Source organism: Myotis lucifugus, unplaced genomic scaffold, assembly GCF_000147115.1.
Source record: "Myotis lucifugus unplaced genomic scaffold, Myoluc2.0 scaffold_8, whole genome shotgun sequence".
Lineage (NCBI taxonomy): Eukaryota > Metazoa > Chordata > Mammalia > Chiroptera > Vespertilionidae > Myotis > Myotis lucifugus.
In genome coordinates, this window is record NW_005871056.1 from 16902934 (window position 1) to 16918838 (window position 15905).

Below are 15905 nucleotides of genomic sequence, written 5' to 3' on the forward strand. Positions count from 1 at the left end.
TTTAAGAACTAGGACAGATCGTGTTGATATGGAGAAAGGAAAGAACCCTGTGAACAATACGTCTGAAATTAAAGACTGAGTCGCTCGCATCCATCTAAAATCAACAGAAAATGTAATTACTCTTTGGAAGTACTCTTGTCTTAGAGTGCTAAATGGATTCAAAAGAGCAAGATATTGTTTGTACTTAGTATACCATTACAGGAACAAAGATGGGAGAAACATAGCAATGATCTGATACAAGTTCCATGTTAGCCACGTAGAAAAGAGACTAGTCACATCCTGAACCAATATTTCCCTTTCCCATGGTATGACGTGTCTCTCTCTCTCTCTCTCTGTCTCTCTCTCTCTCAATCCCTCTAGAGATAGGTCTCTCTATTTTATAAGCATAATAGGAGGTTTAGGTTTAGAGGAAATCAAAAGAAACCCTTTTATTCAAAGCCACCACATGCTTTTAATAACTTTACTCCATGTCTTCTACTGTTTATTTTCCCTCCGTTTGGAATACCCTGCCTCCAGCTGGACTTGCAAGTGTTGTTTTCCACTATGTTACAATATCGCTTAGGCTGAAGGAGGGAGGTAATAATACGACCACTAATATTCTTCCGTAGTGATATGTAAGCATCCATGGTGAATCAGTTAGTATTCTTACGGCAGTTGGCTCCATGTCCAATTCACACATTACACTATTCGCTGTGTTTTTAAAGCTATTAGTTTGAATACCCTTGATATTTATTGGTGATTCTTGGGTCTGGCTAACGTTGAAATGCATTTTTAGAGTCCTGTGCTCTTTTATTGGACCTTTCCCAGCTCTGTGAAATGACTGAAGTTGGTTCAGTGTTTCTCCAAGGCAGAACTAGGAGCCACAAATCATCTTCAACACATTATCAAGCTCAGCCAGCAAACCGCTTTTCATTTTTTTTTTTTGCTGCAAAGAACAAACCAAGACCATTTGGGATTTAAGGTGGTAGAGACATTCAGTGTTTTTTTGAATGAATACATCTCTAGGAAGGTAAACATTTCTTTGAATGTATTTAATAAAAATAAACCAGAACAAACATTTTTACTAGGCTTGTAAAATATCGCCCCTCTCTCCCTGTAGGTTTTCAAAATTGCCTTCTAAAACTAGACTGTGAAAAAATACATTTTAAAAATAATCTCCCACCATTGGTAGTTGTAAAGTAGAGTATGTATCAGAATGACCAGTGCTAATTCTGCCATAGTTGGCTACCTTTTCAGGAAAGACCAATGCATACATGCTCATACAGATGTTCTCCAGAAAACACACCAGCATGTGGCTTATTGCAGCTCCTTCTACCAAACTTAGTTAACAGACCATCCTTGAAAACACGTCTCTTCACATACATAGATGTACAGGCAATCATGCACAATTTTCATGGAAACATTTCTAATTCTCAGTAAAGACAAGAACACACAAATAAATAAAAATTGGATTTGTCTTACCTTTTGGAAAGCAGGCAAAAGCTATACTGTTGGTGGGATAGTGTACCAAGTAACAGACTTTTGTACACTCTTTCTTACTGGTGGTGTACAGTCTACAGGAAAAGTAAATATATAGGTATGTATAAAATAAATGCTCAAACAATACTCCTTCTCATTCTTTTGTTTTTTTTCTTTTGAGGAAGAGGCTGCAATAGAGACCATAGACATCATGGCCACTCTTTCAGTGGGGTCAGTAGCCTTTGGTAGACCAGTTCACCACAATTCAGGTACCTCTGAACATGGGAGTACTGGTGCCTCTTGGTTTAAGGCAGTTTGGCTTGACTTGCTTGAGGTGGAGCAGTTGAGAGAACCAGCCCCCCAAAAATTTATCTGTCTGGTCAGAGTTGTTTTCTTCCTGTCGCCATCCCTTTTATCCGCAGCCTATTCCAGGCATGCTGACCAGCCTGCATGGCTAGTCCAGGGGATGAAGCCAAGAACACAGTGTTGAGAATGCTAGGGCTCTAACGAATGAGGAAGCAGCACATAAACAAAACAAAACCTTAACAAATTTACACAGCACAGGCATGTGTTCCAGAATTTTCTAGACATGGTTAGTTGTGTAGGCTTAGATGTGCATATCCATTTTACAGCAGGTGTTTTCTGTGTACATTTTTAAATCAAATATCTTCTTGTATTGACAGCTCAACTATTTTATGTAATAATTACCTTCTTTGAGAATAGCACAAATTATATATTTTCTGACCATGCATACAAAAATGGTAGTAAAGAACAACAACATCGGAATACAAAGTGAGCCCTAGCTGGTTTGGCTCAGTGGATAGAGCGTCTGCCTGTGGATGGAAGGGTCTGGGTTTGATTCCAGTCAAGAACACATGCCAGGGTTGTGGGCTTGATCCCCAGTGGGGGGCATGCAGGAGGCAGCCAATCAATGATTCTCTCTCATCATTGATGTATTCTACCTCTCTCCCTCTCCAAAATCAATAAAAAATATATTTTTAAAAAAGAATACAGTTATATGTAATATATCTTCCTATAAATTTTCTATTTTAGGTGAAAATTCTTCTTCTAAAATGTGCTTCAAAAATAAAACTAAATGTGCTTCACCATACAATACGCTCATCGGTTTAAACTAGTCTTGTACATGGTGTATATGTCAAGCCTGTATCTCAGTGTCAAGTACTCAGTCATACACCCCCATATCCAGGAAGGGAGTGTCCACCTGCCTGACATGTCAAGTTACCACTGATCCCCCAGAGTAAGCTAACTCTGAACAGCCCAGGAGTTTCTCTGCACGGCTTGGGGTAATAGCTTAGAAATAGATGCTAGGTTAGCACTGTGGTCGGCAAACCACGGCTCGCGAGCCACATGAGGCTCTTTGGCCCCTTGACTGTGTCTCTTCCACAAAATACCACGTGCAGGCGCACACGAACAGTGTGATTGAAACTTTGTGGCCCATGCGCAGAAGTCGGTATTTTGTGGAAGAGCCGGTATTTTGTGGGAGAGCCGGTATTTTGTGGAAGAGCCACACTGAAGGGGCCAAAGAGCCACATGTGGCTCGCGAGCCGCAGTTTGCTGACCACTGGGTTAGCACAAAGGTAGCTTAGGGCTCCTTATCACTACCTTTACTAGGAGAGTATCTGACCAGGGGATAAGTCACATCTTCTGGTTCTGACCCATCCCGGTGAGAAGGCAGCAGGTCTTACCCACTCATCTCAATAAACTCACGCTGCCTCAGTTACTGTTACCATCCAACTAGCCAAGGGTCCTGGTGGCCATCGATAAGCCAAGTCCCAAGCACCATCAATTTGCCATGAACGTACATCTGCCAGGTCAGCAATAAAACGGTGCCCTGCCACATGGCAAATTCAGAATGCAGAAGCCAGCACCAGAGCTTGAGGTGCCCTGACTCTTGGTCAGGGATGTGGAGAAGGCATCATGGCAGCCAGGTCTAAAGCTTTCCAAATTAGGTCAGGCTCTTCTGATCCTCTAGCAACAGAAACCTTGTTTGCATAAATAAAAATTCAGGAAGTCACTGAGCTACACCCCTCTCCCCCCTGCTGTTCTGCAGTCAGTGCGGAAACCAGCAAGCCTCCCAATATCTAATGCTCCTAGTGAGCAGATGCTCTTTGTGTATTCCATCCAGAGAGAAGTTTATCTCTCAGACAGTGGCATGTTAACGGAAGAAGTAACCTAAGAGGAAAGAGTCAGGCTGTGCCAGGGCAGTTTTGATTTCTGCTCCCGGTGAGCCAGCGGATTTGGTTTTATGTGGACACATGGCTGCAGTGGCGTTGGATGGGCAGAAGCGCACATGCACCAGGTGGCGGCGGCAGGGATGGAGCAGAGCTGCTGGAAATGAAAACACTGAGGGTCGAAACACGTTGAGACTGTGTCCAGAACAACAATGAGGAAGGGGGGATTTCTGTTTCATTCTTCGCTTTGTTGCGCGTGCTGGAAACTGGACTTCTTCTGCGATACCCTCCCTCAGAGAATCGTGTGCAGAATTCCCCCTTTGGAAAGACACATTCCTTCTCCAAGTGCCCGGCCTGTGCTTTTGTTTTCTTCTAACCAGACAGCTTAATTTCAGGAAATTTTTTCTTTGTCTCTGTTACCAGAGCTCAGAAACTTGAGATTACCAGAGCTGTGTTTGGCATTTAGTGAAATATAGTAATAATGTTCCCTTGCACCAGAATAGTCTAGTTGTCTGCTTCATGAATTGAATTTTTCACTACCGCTCTTTCCCTTCACTGGTACATTTCTGCATTGCTCAGGGCTGGGTGTCCGAGTGTAATTGTAATTGTAACTGTAACTGTTTCCTTATCAGTGGTTCCTTCTGGATCATGTAAAATAACTATTCGTTTACACTTTGGTCTCGATCAAATGTTTCATTTCTTTAAGTGAACTTTGCTTCAGATCATCATCACTGTGAAAACTTGGGAAGGTATTTCCAATATGGGCTCAAACTGAGTGTCCTAGAATGAAATCTCAGCCTGTTAAGAGAATTTCTAGAGCCGTGTGTTGTCCGATATGATAGCCATAGCCACAGATGGCTGTTTAAATTTAAACTCTTTAAAGTGGAGCAAAGTTAAACGTGTCTTTCCTCATTATGTGGCCACATTTCAAGGGCTGAATAGCCACAGGTGGCTAGGACGTGTCCACCACCACACACAGTTCTGTTGGGCAGATTTTATCTGGTTAATGTCTTTAAATTCCTCTTTGGGACCTTTGAGAGCTGGGCCATCAGAAACCCCAATGTTTGGAGGTACATGAATTTCCTCCCATGGTTCAGCAAATATCTAGTCAAGTTCTTAATGGTGTTTAGGGAGTGTCTAGACCAGTGGTTCTCAACCTTCCTAAGGCCGTGACCCTTTCATACAGTTCCTCATGTTGTGGTGACCCCCAACCATAAAATTATTTTTGTGGCTACTTCATAACTGTAATTTTGCTACTGTTATGAATTGTAATGTAAATATCTGATATGCAGGATGTATTTTCATTGTTACAAATTGAACATAATTAAAGCATAGTGATTAATCACAAAAACAATATGTAATTATATATGTGTTTTCCCATGGTCTTAGGCGACCCCTGTGAAAGGGTCATTCGACCCCCAAAGGGGTCGTGACCCACAAGCTGAGAACCGCTGGTCTAGACAGACAAGTCCAAAAGAACTAAATCAATTTTTCAAAATCTTTTGGACTGATTAGGAGATAAAGGCTCTATTTGATTTATCTTTGTGTAGGCACCAAAACAACCATAATGACAAGAGTCAATAAAACCTTTTCAAGGGAGAGGCACCCAATGTATTCCAAATGGAATACTTACTGTGACTGATACAGCTAATAAGATATTTGGGTTTTGAGTTAGTAGGATGTGGCCTCTACCCGGGCAGCCTTCTTTGAGCGCACGTTAATCCTGTCTTTATAGACAACACTTCAAGCAATAATACATTTCACAGCACATTTAACTACAGAGTCTGCCACAATATATCATTATATTCTTTATATGCAAGTATTACCAACTGTGGAAGCCAAAAGAGTGAGTACTGTGCTGGAATTACAACATGCCACTCACCTCCCAAGAAACAGCAGCAAAGAGAAACAAGCATGGATTTGGGAGTCAGACCTGGGTTGCAGTCCCACCTATGCTGCTAACTAGATGTGTGACTTTGGTTATGTCCCTTAATCTTGCTAAGCTTAGGTTTCTTCAGTAAATGAGAATCATAACCCCATTCCACAGTTATTGGGAGGAGAAAGATAGTCCATAAACGAAATTATGCATAATGCCCATTTCAAAGGACAGTTGATGTATTATTATTAGTAGTAGTAATATTAGCAGTGTTGTTAGTATTAGCATTATCATACCCCAAACAGCTTCAATAGGGATAGAACCTAATCATTAAAAGTTAACAAAAACATGCCCTAACTGGTTTGGCTCAGTGGATAGAGCATCGGCCTGCAGACTGAAGGGTCCCAGGTTCGATTCCCGTCAAGGGCATATATATCTTGGTTGTGGGCACATCCCTAGTAGGGGGTGTGCAGGAGGCAGCTGATTGAGGTTTCTCTCTCTTTGATGTTTCTAATTCTCTATCCCTCTTCCTTCCACTCTGTAAAAAATCAATAAAATATATTTTTTTAAAAAAGTTAACAAAAACAGTAGCAACATTGTTTCAAGCTAATTATTTTTAAGTAGCATAGTAATGAATTAATTGTCCAAATTAAAAACTTCTAATTTGGTCATTTTTTTCAATACATTTAGAGTTTTGACTATATTTTCTGCTTATTGATTTTAGGCATATCTTGATATGTGTGTGTGTATGTGTGTGTGTGTACAGATATAAATGTAAATCTGTTATTGGGATGTCTCTAGGATAAGGGTTTTGTGAAATGCAAATTGACAAGGGGTTCTAGAATAAAACTCTATAGAGGTATAAATACGCAGCTATATTTATTAATACAAATATACATATAAACAGATGCATAGGTATGTTCATGGAAATATTTCTTTTTGTAAATTAGTTTTATCTACTTCCTGGTGTTCAGTTACCCTTTAACTGCACCAGCATATCTACATAATAACACACGCTGAAATGTACTTTCAGGCAAAGATTTTTGTCTTTCAGGAATGGAAGGAAATTAACACTATTTGCTCAACTATTTTCCAGATGCATGATATTTCATGACAGTTATGACATAGATATTAAGCTTTAAGAAAGCTCAGTGATTCTCAAAGTCACACAGCCAGTAAGTGAGTGGCTTGGATTTGAACCCAGGTCCGTCTCAGCCCGAAGCCTCTTCCTACATCACATTGAATACCACAGCGATCCGCCATCCACTTCTCTCCACTGACCATTTGCTCTGGAAACCCAAGGTCAGAGCCTGTTCATTCTGCCCATTCTGGTTCTCCCTTCTCTCAGGGTGATGTGTCTCCTTCCTCTTCCCTTGTCCCAGAACCTCTTCTATTGAAAAGTCAAAGGGAGGTCCACCATGTTGTTACTGAGCCTTTGCTATCTTCTCTATGAATTCTTAAAGTGTTGTACAATATTCACTCAACCAACCATTTAGAAATAGAGATGTGTCAGATCATGGATGTCTCTACAGTATTTGTCAGGATCACACTCCACTGCCTCCTGGTTTGTAAAGATCTCTCTCTTGCTGCAGACATATAGGATTGCTTCATCGTATTTAAACTAGGAATTATTTTTGCTTGGCAATAAGGCTTTGGATACAACAAAATCAGCTCATAACTGAAAAATAGACTGTCTCGAGTGACTGAATTCACAACCTGAATCCCCCTCCATTTTAAAAACAGGAAGTACCATGAACACTTGTTTCTACTTCATTCTATATGAAACTGATCAAAATATTTCTAGAAAACAAATTCTAGAAGTCTCCTTTTTAATTTGAAATTTACTATAACACCAGTATTGTAAAATTAGCAATTGGGAATTCTATGCATTTAACCTCTGGATACTTTTTTTATGCCTACCTTGTTTAGGTTTATTTTTAGGGGTAAACAAAGGCTACCCAGAGGTTACAGATATGTCATGTAGCATATCAAATCTGACATTTAATCCTTGATCCCACTCATGATATTTAGTTTTCATTGAATGGAACTCTCCTGCGGTGATGTGGTAGATGTCTTTCCCACCTGGGGATGCCATTCCCTTGTGGAGTCCGGGCCTATATACTTGGATGAAAGTTTTCCAATGTTTGTGTGTCTAGAAGGCTTGCTTAGTAAAGAATCATAGCTTTCTCCTCATTCATGTTCCAGTGGAAAGAAGTTATGATTCTAAAATTCTTAAATAGTCTAATTTCATTCCTACTGCTAGAGATCAATCTGGTGTTAAAAGTTTTCCTAAACAGGAAGTTGTTCCCCTAACAGGAAAGGTGCAACAGGGGTGTTTGTTGGGAAGGGTTGGGACCAGAGGACAAGAAGCAAGGGGCAGGGGAGGTTTCCCACTTGTGAGCTGTGCCTCCAACAGGGCGAAAAAAAGAAAAGGGTGTTGAGCATAAGGCAGGACTCTTAGGAGAAAATGTTAGCATTCCTCAAGGCAACCCAAGTCACTAAGACAAGAATGGTTCCAGCGCTTCTTCCGAGAAAGGCAAGCACACACCACATTCCCGAGAGCTTCCTGATGCAGCACAGGCAGATGCAAGGAAGGAAGAGGTACTTACTGTTTGGATCTACGTTTTCACAGAGTTCTGTCTTTGCCTCACCGTTGGGTCTGTCACTAGGTTTGTGTGACAGCCGTGATGACATGGTGGCTGCTGTGACTACTGCCTTGAAGCTTCGCTTCCGTTTCTGGACATTGAGTTCAGGGTGGAAAATGATGATGTACACTTTCGGCATGTATAGCATCCCCAGCGCCACTGACGCACTTAGGTTCATGGAGATTGTAAGCGTGGTGGTTTGTATGTAGAGCTAGGAGACACAACACACAAGACACTATTACAAATAAAATGACCGCAGAGGGAGTCTTAACACTTAACGTGATGTCAAGAATGACTATGGCTAGGAGAGATAGCATAGCAATCTCCAAGGCTTTCTGATAAAAAAAAAAAAAGCAAGACAGGATGACTCTGAACATTTATTGGAGAGTTTATGCATATTTTTATTTGAATTTTTATTGTTTGAATGTTTGGGAGAATCCATGTGCGTGCTTGCCCTGGAGAAGTCTCCTACATAGAATTTCAGAGTAGATCCAGCATCAGATTTGAAGTACTTTTAATCAAAATGGCAATTGAATATGAAGATGGGCAGATCATGGAAATCTGTAAAACCTTGCGTAAGGGAATTGGTTTTTATCCCCCATATCTACACAACATGATTAACTCTACATGACCTGTTGATACACAGACTCTGGGGCCTTGTTTAGAAAGTCCTTATGTCAATATATATCAATACGTGCACTTTGGGCATATATAGTTTTTCAAAGGGGTTCACCTTCACCATGCCTACAAAGTAGTGATTGAGTTTCCCTAGAGAGTAAGCCCTTCTTACTTAATTCTGATTTTAAAAATACCGATGGCAGGGGACCAAGATCTAGTTATGTTGTCTTGTCCAGTGTCTTTACACTGACCAATTGCTAATAGGTTGCAAGATCTCCTTCTGACATTATTTGTGGTTTGGACAGTGACCAGAGCTGCCCTTGTCTCCTTCTGCTTCCTTGGGAATTCAATCGAGCAACCACTCACTCACTGTTTGCTGTGTTCAATTCTTGTCTGGCCTCCATTCAAAAAGATGAAGGTGGAAGGGTGTAGGGAACTGTCAGATCAGCGAGAGAAAAACTATAGATGACTTGGTCCAGTTGTGTTTATAAAGTGCCCTGTCATGATCTAGAAGTGCCCCCGCAATACATTTAGGTATATTTGTGTATCTTACAAGACTTGTCAAAGCTAGATGAAATGTGAGGTGATGGATGTGTTAATTAGCTGGATTGTGGTAATTATTTTTCAATGGAGCTTAAGTCATCATGTTGCATACCTTAAATATCATGTTCTATAACCTAAATATATACATATTTAATTTGTCAATCATACCTCAATAGGCTAGATAAAAATAAACACCTTTAATTTGTCAATCATACCTCAATAGGCTAGATATATATAAAAAGATAGGTAGGCAGGTAAATCAATTAAAATTTTGTTTAAATAAAAGAGTGACTAGCTACCATAGCCTTCCATGTTAGTGGAAAGCCTAGTTCCTTGAGAACATATTGGTCATGATTTCCCGCAACTTTGCCTTTGCATTGATCTGAGGATAAAATCCCCATCTTTTTAAAAAATATATATTTTTATTGATTTCAGAGAAGAAAGGAGAGGAAGAGAGAGATAGAAACATCCATGATGAGAGGGAATCATGGATCGATTGCCTCCTGCACGCCCCCTATTGGGGATGGATCCTGCAACCCAAGCATGTGCCCTTGACAGGAATTGAACCTGGGACCCTTCAGGCCCCAGGCCAACACTCTATCCATTGAACCACACCAGCCAGGGCAAATCCCCATCTTTAATGGATTCTACAAGGCCACGAATCATCTGCCCCCTGTCTACTTTACTGACCAAATTTTCACCACTATCCCCACCTCCCTCTCCAGGGCACCATCTGAAGGGGCACTCCTTCAGGTCTTGAAGATGCTATGCTCACTCAACCACAGACCCTGCATACGTGCACAAATGCAGTTTTACTTTATTCTTGTTTTCATCTGTTAGGAACGTTCCTCCTCTGCTGCTTAGAGCATCCATCCAGGCTGCCTTCAGGTAGACCAGCTCCTTAACTCCCATGCCCTCAACAATATGTTTTCTTTACATCATTGGTTCCCATTTGTAATTAATACTCCCACTACCCTGATCACTTGACCATCTGTCTCCCCAACTAGGCCATAGCTCTAGGCCTGTGTCCATGGTGCAATTTGTATCTGCAGTGATGGCAAACAGTAGGCACTTAATAAATACATGATGAATGAGCTCATGTGTTTGTATGATAGACACCTTTTCCTACCTATGACTGAGTGGTCAAACAGCCTTTCTCTAAATATACTGCAGAATTTCCATGTCACCTACTGGCTGCCTGGACCTTTCTGATCTTAAAATAGAACCTAACAGATAGTAAGTACAGCCAGTCCTCAATGTTGTCAATAGGTTCTGCGACTAAGCAAAATGAAATAAAAGGAAACCAGTTTTACCATAGTCTAATTGATATACACATGAGTTGTGTTTGTATGATAGACACCTTTTCCTACCTATGACTGAGTGGTCAAACGCTATTATTTGAGGGCCTGCTGTACTATGAAAGTACTGTAAAATAAGTAGAAATATTGGAAGGATTCAGTCTAAAGGGATCTCAGAGGTATTGATCCACAGGGATCCACCCCCATTAAGCCCCAGGAGGGAAACTAAGTCACTGTTTCTTTGCTATTAATTGGGAGGCTCACTGTTAAGCTCTGAGTGTTCAGCCCAATGTTATAACAAAACAACATTGAGTGAAATGCTATTATTTGAGGGCCTGCTGTACTATGAAAGTACTGTAAAATAAGTAGAAATATTGGAAGGATTCAGTCTAAAGGGATCTCAGAGGTATTGATCCACAGGGATCCACCCCCATTAAGCCCCAGGAGGGAAACTAAGTCACTGTTTCTTTGCTATTAATTGGGAGGCTCACTGTTAAGCTCTGAGTGTTCAGCCCAGCGTCAACTCTAGTACATTCCTTTAGCAAGTTGCAACACATTTATTTTTAGTCTCAGCTGATCTGATGCTTACTGCAAAATGCTTAACTCTATTTCATCTTGGGTACTTCACATCCTTTTATTTAATCTTCCTTACTATTTCTTTAGCGATGTGAAGGCATTGGTGTCCATGGAGGAAAGTCTTCCCCACCATGGTCAGTCCCCAGTGGCCTAGGCTTGTGGGAGGGATGCCAGGTGCCTTGTAATTTCTGTGTGTTTTGATAATTAAACCTTAATTTTATCATCAACCCAAATGTTCCAGATCCAGCTTCTACTGCTTGGTTGAATGTGGCTTTCCTAATGTTCATCATGCATAATCCAGTTTATGCAACTAGCGAGCATTGAGGCAAGGGATTCAGAGCCCAGACAGCCAAGAGCTTTGCATAACATTCTTGAACAGTAGTTTTCCTAAAGTCTGATGCATGGAATGCATGCAAATATTTTCTTTGTCTCTCAGTTTCCTTATTTATAAAATGAAGATAATAATAGTTCCTACTTTATGGGGGTTTTGAAGATACAATTAATATATGACGAGTGGTTAGCAGAATGCCTCAGAAATAAGTACCCATGAAATGTCAGCTGCTAATATTTACTTCCTGGCTGATATTTATTTATTAGATTACTAGTAGCTCTGCGCACAAATCCATGCACGAGTAGCTCGCTGCTGCTTGCCTCAGCTGGCCACCCTGCCCACTGCCACCGGTAGCTCTCCGCCACTCATAGCTCGCCACCCTGCCCTCCTGTAGCTCTCCGCTCGCTGCCCTGCCCTCCTGTAGCTCTCCACTCGCTGTCCTGCCCTCCTGTAGCTCTCCACTCGCCACCCTGCCCTCCTGTAGCTCTCCGCTCGCTGCCCTGCCCTCCTGTAGCTCTCTGCCACTTGTAGATCAGTTGTGACGTTATGGTGTCCCAGCTAATTTACATATTCCTCTATTATATCAGATGGGAGTGTAGGTCTCAAGATAAGGCTTCTTCTGTACCTACTTTTATATATTTTTAACTTTTTACATATGTCTTACTGATTAACGAGGTTGTAATGTCTAAAACACCACACCTAATCACACCTTGTCTGACTAAAATGTAGCAGCACATAGACTATTAGAGTACATAGACAGTTGTGTACTTAATTCAGTGCCAGGCAGAGCCCACTTGAATCGGCTCCATGCATTTTCTCATCTTGGCCTAAAAGTTCATTGTCAGATATAATGTGAATTCATATGAGATCCCAGTGTCACTTTGTAAGTAGGTGTAGTTGAGTTTTCCTTGTCTAATTCTCAATTTCGAAGATACTAAAGAATTTGAACACTTGTTAGATAGTGCTCATGAACAAATGTTGAAATTTGCCAATTCTTCTGGGTAAGTTTCACAATCAGTTTATACTTGAATATTATTTTGAGAGATTTCAAGTCATGCTGGTAATAATTGTAATAATGACAAGTTTTAAACTTTGCAAAATAGAGTATTCTCACTATTGTCCAAAGAATAAAAGAAAAAGAAAGACAGTAAAGAAAAATTTACAAGGCCTATAGATAAATATAAAACTAGAACTATTAGGAAAAAACCCAGTTTTAGATTTTTAGGTTCATCAAAATAGTCTCATAATTTCTAATGATGTCCTTAATAAAAGGTATGCACTATAAGAAATTAACCAACAATATATTTATATTAATGAATTAACACCTTTAAATATATGAAATTAGCAAAATTCTGGGACTATTTGGTGGGGTCAAATCATTAATAAGAGAGTCCACCTGCTGTCCATTCCCTCTTAGTTATATTTTCAGACAGGCTATGTGAGACATACCATACTTTTCCACTATTTATGCTTTCATCCACTTATCCATTCAGAATTTTTATTGAGATACTGCTAAGTGACTGCATTGACCCAGGCTTCAGGCACAGCATTGTGAAGATGGTAGGCATGATTTGCTTTGAAAATGCAAAGTCATCCTGACAAGAATGATGTATTAGGGAACAATCTGAGTATAACACAAAGTTCATGTTTGCAAATATGTGATTTCTTCCCCAAGGAACACAGTCAACTGCACCCAGCTGAACCCAGCTGTGCGAGAATATATGAGATGCACACACACACCCATGCCTCAAACATCTGCCAGCTCCCCCCTTCGGCAATTTCACCATGAATCACAAGCAGCAATATGTTTGGCACCTGCTTCCATGAGCAAACATCAGGCTTTTTTAAGGTAAAATGCCACATTTATTGTGATTTTATATATTTCTTAGACATCTAACATATATAAAACCAGGCCACCATTTTTATTAGATTCCTATCCTTTTTAAAAACGTCACTGATGATGTTTTTGAGTATATGTCCCTAACCCAATTTTTTTCCGTAATTTCTGTGTTTATTGCACAATATTGCACAACACAGTGATTTTTAAAAACACATTATGTCACCTTATAGCAGAACTGACTGAATAATGAACACAATGTCTGCCACAAAGTATGTGCTTATTAAATTCTGGTTGAGCAAAAACGTCTACACTTGAAGCAAGTATCAAGTATGATAAATATCCTTGGCATTCAACACTGTTTTAAGAAAAGCTCTTAGTCTTTTGTTGTTGTTAACTACTATTAGTGTGCCTCTGGCCCTCATTTCTAGGGTGGAGATAACAGTACCTGTAAGGTTGTTGTTAGCATCAAACGGGCTCACAGTTGTAAAATATATACAAAGGTACCCAGCATGTAGCAACCACTCAATCAGGGGTGTTAGTATCACTGGTTTTTTTATTGGATATAACATAAAATCACTTTTTTTTAAGTGAAATCTTAATACATTTAAAAAGGATGATCTTCCTTATGGATTCCACTGAATGAAAGCCTGTTTTAGGGAACAAAATCTCATTAAGTTGGCTTCTATTTTGTTTGAAAGTATATTCAGCCATTATTTTATCTGCCATTGACTATCTCGTAAGAAGTAACTAAATATGTGTTCCCAAGTGACAGCTGAGAATTGGGACAAGGTGGCTTTATGCAGTCTTCAGATGGGATGGGATAAGTTTCATAATTCTCATGACATCCCACAGTCTGTGAAATAAAAATAAAAAATTGTCTGATGCAGTCAAAAGAGGAAGGGTGCATTATTACTTGACAAATGTTTGAAACAGTTACATGATTACATTGAAATAAAAGTTCCTGGCAGTTAGGCCACCGCTTTCTATCCTTACCGCCAATACCTCTTGCTTCCTAATTAGAGTAACCATATTTTAGAAAAATAAATACTGACACATGGCTGGGAATGTGACAGAATGTTCCAAATTGGGACTTTCTCAGTTATCCAGGGGTCAACATACTGAAGACTTTGCCTTAGTTATGAAAGGATACATGATGATAAAAGGATTAGCATGATGATGGGGGGGTGGAATACTGGTTCTTGCTGTTTTTTTTTTCCCAGGAGAGGGAGACTTGCAGCTTCTAGAACAGCGGTTCTCAACCTGTGGGTCTCGACCCCTTTGGGGGTCAAACGACCCTTTCACAGGGGTCGCCTAAAACCATCGGAAAACACATATATAATTACATATTGTTTTTGTGATTAATCACTATGCTTTAATTTTGTTCAATTTGTAACAATGAAAATACATCCTGCCTATCAGATATTTACATTACGATTCATAACAGTAGCAAAATTACAGTTATGAAGTAGCAACGAAAATAATTTTATGGTTGGGGGTCACCACAACATGAGGAACTGTATGAAAGGGTCGCGGCATTAGGAAGGTTGAGAACCACTGTTCTAGAAGGATAGCGTAATGAAAAGAACAAGATCTTTGTTTTCAGAACTGATTTCAAATGTTGGCCTTGAATAGTGGGTGGGTGACTTTGGGAAGCCACTTCAAGTGACAGACTGAAAATCTAAACCCTAGCAATTTGTTACAGGAGTGTCTGATATAAAACCCCACCTCATTTCACCACTACCACGGAGACCTTCTGTTCTGAAAATTAAAGGAAATAGTGTGTGAAAAGTAGTTGGCTCAGTGCCTAGTACATGGTGGTTGCTCAGGAAATACAAGGGTCTTTACTAGAGTAGAAGGTCCCAGCGTCTGCTTAGCCCTTCTATCTGTGAGTGAGCGATGTATTAATAAATATATAGATGACATACAGAAAGAGATACACACATCAGATATGCTGGGACACACCCTTGGACAGATGCCTGGTATAACACTGTAGATAATGGAGGGAACTAGATGATCCTTGCACAAGACCTAGTTATACTGTGTTTTGTTTTTCTCATTTAGTATCTCCAGGCAGACATGATATTAAGTCTGCTGACAATTACATTATTTACTTGGACGGATATAAGACGAGTGCTCCAGGTGAATGCAAATCAGTTCTGGAACATGAGACAAGTGATTATGTCATGTTTGAAATCGCCTACATCTCAGTTCTTTCCTCTCTGGACCGGAAGACTGCGGCTGTGTCCATTCCTACATAGCAAAATCAGAGATGCTGTGATTCCAACGGACCACATCCTTGGGGAGTTGACTGTTCCACTCCCCATGCCAGCCACCCTAATGCGCTGCAGGCCATTTTGATAGACAGTTGTAGGCAAATCACTTCTCATTGTTCTGGACACATACGGGTCCAGCCTACACACACTATGAATTTCTTTCCTCCACCAGCCGTCTGACCCTTCAATTTTGATTTCATGTGTCTCCCCCTCCAACTGCAAGGCAGGAATTTTCTTTTACATAGCTAATACTGG

At 40.3% G+C, this 15905-nt stretch overlaps 1 protein-coding gene across 1 annotated transcript in view; it reads right to left on the reverse strand.

Moving 5' to 3' along the window:
• Positions 1 to 1482: 1482 nt before the first annotated feature.
• Positions 1483 to 15905, reverse strand: part of GRM7 (glutamate metabotropic receptor 7) — a 688017-nt gene continuing 673594 nt past the window's right edge. The window contains exons 9-10 of the mRNA XM_023749437.1: positions 8136 to 8382; positions 1483 to 1553 (exon numbers count right to left, since the gene is read on the reverse strand). Coding sequence (XP_023605205.1) covers positions 1483 to 1553; positions 8136 to 8382 — 318 coding nt within the window. The remainder of the gene's footprint in view (positions 1554 to 8135; positions 8383 to 15905) is intronic.